This window comes from Dendropsophus ebraccatus, chromosome 2 (assembly GCF_027789765.1).
Source record: "Dendropsophus ebraccatus isolate aDenEbr1 chromosome 2, aDenEbr1.pat, whole genome shotgun sequence".
Classification (NCBI taxonomy): domain Eukaryota; kingdom Metazoa; phylum Chordata; class Amphibia; order Anura; family Hylidae; genus Dendropsophus; species Dendropsophus ebraccatus.
The window spans coordinates 177,393,338-177,403,086 of NC_091455.1; the positions used below are offsets into that span (position 1 = coordinate 177,393,338).

Consider the following 9,749-nt stretch of genomic DNA (forward strand, 5'->3'; position numbering starts at 1 on the left):
GTCTTTTATATATACCGCTGTCACCCATCACATGTGGACCCCCCTGCTCTGGATCAGTCACAGTACTCTCTATATACCGCTGTCACCCATCACGTGGACCCCCCTGCTCTGGATCGGTCACAGTCCTCTGTATAGCGCTGTCACCCATCATGTGTGGATCCCCTGCTCTGGATCAGTCACAGTCCTCTGTATAGCGCTGTCACCCATCACGTGTGGACCCTCCTGCTCTGGATCCGTCACAGTCCTCTGTATACCGCTGTCACCCATCACGTGTGGACCCCCCTGCTCTGGATCAGTCACAGTCCTTTATATATACCGCTGTCACCCATCACATGTGGACCCCCTGCTCTGGATCAGTCACAGTCCTCTCTATATACCGCTGTCACCCATAACGTGTGGACCCCCCTGCTCTGGATCAGTCACAGTCCTCTGTATACCGCTGTCACCCATCATGTGGACCCCCTGCTCTGGATCCGTCACAGTCCTCTGTATAGCGCTGTTACCCATCACGTGTGGACCCCCCTGCTCTGGATCAGTTACAGTCCTCTCTATATACCGCTGTCACCCATCACGTGTGGACCCCCTGCTCTGGATCAGTCACAGTCCTCTGTATACCGCTGTTACCCATCACGTGTGGACCCCCCTGCTCTGGATCAGTCACAGTCCTCTGTATACCACTGTCACGCATCACGTGTGGACCCCCCGCCCTGGATCAGTCACAGTCCTCTGTATACCGCTGTCACCCATCACGTGTGGACCCCCCTGCTCTGGATCAGTCACAGTCCTCTGTAAACCGCTGTCACCCATCACGTGTGGACCCCCCTGATCTGGATCAGTCACAGTCCTCTGTATACCGCTGTCACCCATCACGTGTGGACCGCCCTGCTCTGGATCCGTCACAGTCCTCTGTATACCGCTGTCACCCATCACGTGTGGACCGCCCTGCTCTGGATCAGTCACAGTCCTCTGTATACCGCTGTCACCCATCACGTGGACCCCCCTGCTCTGGATCCGTCACAGTCCTCTGTATAGCGCTGTTACCCATCACGTGTGGACCCCCCTGCTCTGGATCAGTCACAGTCCTCTCTATATACTGCTGTCACCCATCACGTGGACCCCCTGCTCTGGATCGGTCACAGTCCTCTGTATAGCGCTGTCACCCATCATGTGTGGACCCCCTGCTCTGGATCAGTCACAGTCCTCTGTATAGCGCTGTCACCCATCACGTGTGGACCCCCCTGCTCTGGATCAGTCACAGTCCTTTATATATACCGCTGTCACCCATCACATGTGGACCCCCCTGCTCTGGATCAGTCACAGTACTCTCTATATACCGCTGTCACCCATCACGTGGACCCCCCTGCTCTGGATCGGTCACAGTCCTCTGTATACCGCTGTCATCCATCACGTGTGGACCCCCTGCTCTGGATCAGTCACAGTCCTCTCTATATACCGCTGTCACCCATCACGTGGACCCCCCTGCTCTGGATCAGTCACAGTCCTCTCTACATACCGCTGTCACCCATCACGTGTGGACCCCCTGCTCTGGATCAGTCACAGTCCTCTCTATACCGCTGTCACCCATCATGTGTGGACCCCCTGCTCTGGATCCGTCACAGTCCTCTGTATAGCGCTGTTACCCATCACGTGTGGACCCCCCTGCTCTGGATCAGTCACAGTCCTCTCTATATACTGCTGTCACCCATCACGTGGACCCCCTGCTCTGGATCCGTCACAGTCCTCTGTATACCGCTGTCACCCATCACGTGTTGACCCCCTGCTCTGGATCAGTCACAGTCCTCTCTATATACCGCTGTCACCCATCACGTGTGGACCCCCTGCTCTGGATCAGTCACAGTCCTCTCTATATACCGCTGGCCCGTCACCCATCACGTGTGGACCCCGCTGCTCTGGATCAGTCACAGGCATCTGTATACCGCTGTCACCCATCACGTGTGGACCCCCCTGCTCTGGATCAGTCACAGTCCTCTCTATATACTGCTGTCACCCATCACGTGGACCCCCTGCTCTGGATCGGTCACAGTCCTCTGTATAGCGCTGTCACCCATCATGTGTGGACCCCCCGCTCTGGATCAGCCACAGTCCTCTGTATAGCGCTGTCACCCATCACGTGTGGACCCCCCTGCTCTGGATCGGTCACAGTCCTCACTATAGCGCTGTCACCCATCACGTGTGGACCCCCCTGCTCTGGATCAGTCACAGTGCTCTCTATATACCGCAGTCACCCATCACGTGGACCCCCCTGCTCTGGATCAGTCACAGGCATCTGTATACCGCTGTCACCCATCACGTGTGGACCCCCCTGCTCTGGATCAGTCACAGTCCTCTCTATATACCGCTGTCACCCATCACGTGTGGACCCCCCTGCTCTGGATCAGTCACAGTCCTCTCTATATACCGCTGTCACCCATCACGTGTGGACCCCCCTGCTCTGGATCAGTCACAGTCCTCTCTTTATACCGCTGTCACCCATCACGTGTGGACCCCCCTGCTCTGGATCAGTCACAGTCCTCTCTTTATACCGCTGTCACCCATCACGTGTGGACCCCCCTGCTCTGGATCAGTCACAGTCCTCTCTATATACCGCTGTCACCCATCACGTGTGGACCCCCCTGCTCTGGATCAGTCACAGTCCTCTCTATATACCGCTGTCACCCATCACGTGTGGACCCCCCTGCTCTGGATCAGTCACAGTCCTCTCTATACCGCTGTCACCCATCACGTGTGGACCCCCTGCTCTGGATCAGTCACAGTCCTCTGTATACCACTGTTACCCATCATGAGTGGACCCCCCTGCTCTGGATCAGTCACAGTCCTCTCTATATACCGCTGTCACCCATAACGTGTGGACCCCCCTGCTCTGGATCAGTCACAGTCCTCTCTATATACCGCTGTCACCCATCACATGTGGACCCCCCTGCTCTGGATCAGTCACAGTCCTCTGTATACCGCTGTCACCCATCACGTGGACCCCCTGCTCTGGATCAGTCACAGTCCTCTGTATAGCGCTGTTACCCATCACGTGTGGACCCCCCTGCTCTGGATCAGTCACAGTCCTCTGTATACCGCAGTCACCCATCACGTGGACCCCCCTGCTCTGGATCAGTCACAGGCATCTGTATACCGCTGTCACCCATCACGTGTGGACCCCCCTGCTCTGGATCAGTCACAGTCCTCTCTATATACCGCTGTCACCCATCACGTGTGGACCCCCCTGCTCTGGATCAGTCACAGTCCTCTCTATATACCGCTGTCACCCATCACGTGTGGACCCCCTGCTCTGGATCAGTCACAGTCCTCTCTATATACCGCTGTCACCCATCACGTGTGGACCCCCCTGCTCTGGATCAGTCACAGTCCTCTCTATATACCGCTGTCACCCATCACGTGGACCCCCCTGCTCTGGATCAGTCACAGTCCTCTGTATACCGCTGTCACCCATCACGTGGACCCCCCTGCTCTGGATCAGTCTCTATACTGCTGTCACCTGTCGGTGCTGTCACCTCCTCAGTACAGCGCCCTCTCCCGTACACCGGGCTGCTATCCGCCGCCCACAGTCCCCGTCTCCTCCCGGTAATCGCAGTGCTCTCCGCAGTCCCCGTACAGACAGCTGTCACCTGAGCGCCCAGGTTAGCACTGCTGCCCCGGGGCTCCTCTTACCTTTGGGGTCATGGTTACCGCCGGCCGAGTCGCTCCTCTATCCCCACAGCATTATAAACAAGTGTTGTCGCCCTCCTGTATACAGCAGAGCAGACCCTGCCCGGCCCGTATATCCTCCGGTAGCTCCACAGTCTGACCCACCCCTACCCTCCGGCCGCCTCCGGAAGAGCCGCCATGTTTCGAAGGTGAGGGAGGGGGAGCAATAATAAACATGGAGCTGCAGCTACAGACTGGAGCGGTAGGCGGGGCTATCTCGGTCACTCCACGCTCATCACGCGAAAAGTGTGGCCTCGCCCCCTACTGCCCCGCCCACCCAGTGCTCTCCAGCCTCTGCCGTGTCTCCATGATAACCATAACAGGCAGCGTCCGCCCATAGATAACACACAGCTGACGGCGCGTCCTCTTCCCTGATGGGCGGGGCCAGCCTCTGGCGTCATGATGGGGGCGGGCCCACAGTACTGAGGAGATAAACACTGCGGATCCGCAGCTGATTCTGTGGGACTGGGGAGGATGCGTCTTATTAGCGGTCGCTGACTCACGCGATTTCCAACCCAATCAGCGTACGAGTCCGCAAAACAAAAAAACTATCCGTGTGGACAAGGCCTTAAAGTGACATTACTTTACCTTTCTCCTATTCGGTGGATTAGAAATGTCAGGGTCCCTGGGGGTGATATAGAGTTATGGAAGAGTCCCTAAAATATCCCGGAAACTTATTTTAAAGCACATATGCGCCTTTATTTCATACTGGAATCAATATTTTATATTTTTATCTATATAGGTAATATGTTAAATAGCTCTTTGATGCACCTGGACCTTGTAACAGTGTCGTGTCCGAAGAACAGTAGATCCCACCTGCTAACGCAATGCCCCTCTAAGAGCCCTGATAACGCCCCTCTAAGAGCCCCACTAACGCCCCTCTAAGCCCTGATAACGCCCCTCTAAGAGCCCCACTAACGCCCCTCTAAGCCCTGATAACACCCCTCTAAGAGCCCCACTAACGCCCCTCTAAGCCCTGATAACACCCCTCTAAAAGCCCCACTAACGCCCCTCTAAGAGCCCCGATAACGCCCCTCTAAGAGCCCTGATAACGCCCCTCTAAGAGCCCTGATAACGCCCCTCTAAGAGCCCTGATAACGCCCCTCTAAGAGCCCCGATAACGCCCCTCTAAGAGCCCCGATAACGCCCCTCTAAGAGCCCCGATAACGCCCCTCTAAGAGCCCCGATAACGCCCCTCTAAAAGCCCCACTAACGCCCCTCTAAGAGCCCCGATAACGCTCCTCTAAGAGCCCCGATAACGCCCCTCTAAGAGCCCCGATAACGCCCCTCTAAGAGCCCCGATAACGCCCCTCTAAGAGCCCAGATAACGCCCCTCTAAGAGCCCTGATAACGCCCCTCTAAGAGCCCTGATAACGCCCCTCTAAGAGCCCCGATAACGCCCCTCTAAGAGCCCCGATAACGCCCCTCTAAGAGCCCCGATAACGCCCCTCTAAGAGCCCCGATAACGCCCCTCTAAAAGCCCCACTAACGCCCCTCTAAGAGCCCCGATAACGCTCCTCTAAGAGCCCCGATAACGCCCCTCTAAGAGCCCCGATAACGCCCCTCTAAGAGCCCTGATAACGCCCCTCTAAGAGCCCCGATAACGCTCCTCTAAGAGCCCTGATAACGCCCCTCTAAGAGCCCTGACAACGCCCCTCTAAGAGCCCAGATAACGCCCCTCTAAGAGCCCTGATAACGCCCCTCTAAGAGCCCTGATAACGCCCCTCTAAGAGCCCTGATAACGCCCCTCTAAGAGCCCAGATAACGCCCCTCTAAGAGCCTGCTTACCCATAACTGATAACGCCCCTCTAAGAGCCCAGATAACGCCCCTCTAAGAGCCCTGATAACGCCCCTCTAAGAGCCCTGACAACGCCCCTCTAAGAGCCCAGATAACGCCCCTCTCAGAGCCCTACTAACACCCCTCTAAGAGCCCTGATAACGCCCCTCTAAGAGCCTGCTTACCCATAACTGATAACGCCCCTCTAAGAGCCCCACTAACACCCCTCTAAGAATCCTGCTAACACCCCTCTAAGAGCCCTGATAACACCCCTCTAAGGCCCCGTTCCCACTGAGCAAAACTAGCGGAATTCCGCGGCGGAATGCCGTTAGCCTCCCTCTCATAATAGGAGTCTATGGGAGGCGCGCGCTCCTGCTTTGTCCGCGTTGAAGAATGAACATGTTCATTCTTCAGCGCGGACAGGGAAGGAGCGCGCTCCTCCCATAGACTCCTATTATGAGAGGGAGGCTAACGGCATTCCGCCGCGGAATTCCGCTAGTTTTGCTCAGTGGGAACGGGGCCTAAGAGTGATGATAACACCCCTCTAAGAGCCCTGATAACACCCCTCTAAGAGCCCCCTTACCCATCACTACTAATGCCCCTCTAAGAGCCCACTTACCCATAACTGATAACACCCCTCTAAGAGAGCCCTGCCAACATCCTTCTAAGAGCCCTGCTAACACTCCTCTAAGAGCCCTGCTAACACTCCTCTAAGAGCCTGCTTACCCATAACTGATAACACCCCTCTAAGAGCCCCCTTACCCATAACTGATAACACCCCTCTTAAAGCCCCCTTACCCATAACTGCTAACACCTCTCTAAGAGCCGCTGTTAGGACTCGGGCTATGCGTTTGGCTCGGCATCCTTAGCAGCCAGACTGCATGTCAGGTTTTGCTCTGCTCTGCTATTCATGGTTGTAGTAGTGGCCAGTATTCACTCTCTGACAGATCAGCATAGGTGTAGTGAGTTCACTAATCATGGACTGAAAGCCGACTCACTAGTCAGCTGTCAGTATCTGGGCAGGACCTGGAGCTTCAGCCCCAATCACGCCTTGGGGGCTGGGACTACAGGTCCTACAAGTATAATCCCCTGTCTCAGTATCTTGCCTGCGATAGAGCCTAGTACTCCTAGTGTTTCTTGACCTCGCGGTTTCCCTGACTTAGATATTCCTGTTTACCGGACCTTTTGGCTTGTATTTTGACTATCCCTTGGACACGTTTTTTGTACCTCGTCGCTAGATTGTTGCTGACCCGGAATTCTGACCTCGCTCTTATTGTGTGTGTCTGTCTTGTTTTGTTTCGTGTTGCACCCTAGCAGTACAGGGACTGCCGTCCAGTTGTCCGTTTGCCACCTAGGGCATCAGGGGCAAGCAGGTAGGGCCAGTGGGGCGGGTGCCAGCTTCAGGGCTCACCTGTCCTTGTGTCTCCCTGTCCCTATCCTGACAGCCGCCTTATGCATAGGCAGGGGTCCCAGAGTCTAATAAATAATCAGCTCTGTGTGAACCTGCCACAAGTGTGTGATCCAGAGGAGAATGGAGAAAACCCCCAGAATCTGATTCCTTCCTGACCCCAAAAGTGATAGGATATTAGCTCAGATCCCATCTATGATCCGTCTACTGATGCTGAACATAACTCACTTTACAATACAATTATACTGTAATATAACTATTCTATAACTGCTACCTATAAGACATCTTTACATTCATCAATCCACCTGTCGGTCTTTCCATCCATCCATCTGTACATCCATCCGTCTTTCCATTTGTCCATCTACCTGTCCATTTATCCATCTGTCAGTCCATCCACCAGTATATCCATCCATTTATCCACACATCCATTTTTCCGTTCACCCAACCATTCATTTTAACATCTATCGTTCCATTCATTCATCCAACCATCCATCCACCTAACCCCCATCCATCTTTTTATTCATCCATAAACCCATCTATCCAAGCATCCATCCCTCTGTGCAGTCATCTATCCCACCTTCTATCTATTTTTCTGTTCATTTATTCATCCTTTCAATTACCCGTCTATCCATAAATAGCACTAGCGGTACAACCATCTGTCTGTACATGTATCCAGCCTGCCATCCATTATGGATGTTTGGATAGATAGGAGGGTGAATGGACAGATGGGTGTATGGTTGGATGGATTGGTGAATGGCTAGATACATGGATGGGCAGAAATACAGATGGAATGACATGTGAGTGCAATGACTGAGCCTACGTACTAGCAACGCATGTGACACTGGATAACTTCGTAGACTTTGCTCAACTCAGGTAACTAGGACTGGGCGTTGTGTCACCCTAATAGGACGGGTAACTCAACACTGCAGGGCAAAAGGTGGTATAGGGACAAAGGTCGAAACATGGGCACAAGTATTCTTTCAAGTATTTCAAGTATTCTCAAGTCTTCTTCTAAAGTTCCGGCAGAGTACAGTACTACATTGGGTTGGGACTTTCACAACAAGCTCCTCTCCACTCTTCTGAACTCTCTACTCTTCTCAGCATGCAACCAAGTCAGCTTTGTTATTCTACTCTCTACCTCTACAGTTCTCAGTACAGATTCAGTGAAATTAAGGCTGTATCAGTCACGAATTATATTATTCACCTGTATCACAGAAGACTTGTTAGTAAAAAGAAAGAGTTTATTTATTCTACTGAGACTCAGTGATCATTGCACCAGCACCTACACACAGGCTACACCGTCCTGGGTCATTTCCCCTTTCTGTGGGTGGCGGTACAGACAGTCTGGGTGGGTCATAACTCCAATCTGGACCACCGTGATAAGTGCCCAAGGGACCCATCACAGCCTGGCAGGTCACCGACCATTGGGGAAGGGTATAGCCAGCCACACAATAAAAGCAGGTGTGCCTTCATGCCTGTGTCTGCGTCACAACAACCCAGCACCTGGCTGAGCTATACTCCACCAACCAACAACAACAGTAGTGGAGTCACACATTACCATCTAGCAAGTGACCGGAGCCCCGCTCCACACTGCAGATCTTATAAGTGATTATATTGCAGTTATTTAGTGACTCAAAGGGGAATTGTTTCTCATGTTCAGTTTTGTGTTTTTTTTTTTTTTGCCATCTTGCCCCTCCCCCTGTGCAGCAGGCCCCATATAATATAGCCCCCCCCGACAGGCCCAATATAGTATAGGCCCCATTCCTATGCAGGAGACCCCAAAAAGCACATGCCCTTCTGTGCAGGAGCCCCAACAAAGTATAGCCCCCACACATGGGGGCCTTCCCGGGGTGGCGGGACATTACCCAAAATCGGGACTGTCCCGCCAGATCTGGGATGGTTGGGAGGTATGCCTTAAGGGGGTAAAGGGGGTTGGCCACTTTACAGTAAAATAGTTCAGTGTACAGTATTAGTAAGTGTACTCACTGTATATACTCACAGCAGCTCCCTTTGTACCCCATAGGGCTAAAATCAGAATCCCCTACTCCAGGCTGTGCTGGCACACAGTATGGTATATGATAGGCATAGATACAGCAGCACAGCACACAGTATGGTATATGATAGGCATAGATACAGCAGCAAGCACACAGTATGGTGTGGTGTACACCCCCGGTGTGGAGGTACGGCTGGTCACTTTTCAGATGGTTAGGTGTGACGCCAATTCTATGGTGGTTGGCCGAGATATAGACTTGCCCAGTGATGGTAATCTGTTGTGACGCAAGTGCTGGTTGGGCACACAGGTATGGTGGCACACCTGCTTTTATTTTAATGGATCGGCTATACCTTGTTCCCCTGTGGTTACTGACCTGCTGGGCTGTTGCAGGGTCCCTGGGGTACTTATCACGGTGGTCCGGAGTGGAATAGTTACCCACCCAGACTATTGGCACTGCCACCCACAGAAAGGGGAGATGACCCAAGGAATGTGTGTGTGCTGTGTCGGTGCTTGATGAGGAATCACAGAGTCTCTTTAGCATAAATATAATCTTGTTTACTCTGAAGATACTTGAGGTAGGCAGTAGATAATACAGCTTTGCCTTGATACAATACACTTGATAAGTTACTTAATATTTTAGGATCTGGATCTGCACTGAGAGTAGAGAGAGTGATACAGTCGTGCCCTGTTGAGTTCCGTGACGAGAAGTAGTACTATGCTCTGCAGAAATAGAAGAATACTTGAGCGTAGAGAAAATACTGCTGCCTGTGTTTTGACTCTTTGGTCTTTGCACCACCTATTGCCGACCGGTGTTGAGTTACCCATCCTAGATGGTGAAACAAGCCCCAGCGGAA

At 53.0% G+C, this 9,749-nt stretch overlaps 1 protein-coding gene across 4 annotated transcripts in view; it reads right to left on the bottom strand.

The window, feature by feature from the left end:
• The window catches only part of SNX13 (sorting nexin 13), a 100,355-nt gene extending 96,504 nt beyond the window's left edge, over nt 1-3,851 (bottom strand). For all 4 annotated transcript variants that reach the window (XM_069958802.1, XM_069958800.1, XM_069958801.1 and 1 more), the window contains exon 1: nt 3,682-3,851. Coding sequence is in view for 2 of the 4 variants with exons in the window: in XM_069958801.1 (XP_069814902.1) it covers nt 3,682-3,693 (12 nt within the window). In the remaining 2 variants the exon portion in view is untranslated. The remainder of the gene's footprint in view (nt 1-3,681) is intronic.
• Between the last annotated feature and the right edge of the window lie 5,898 nt (nt 3,852-9,749).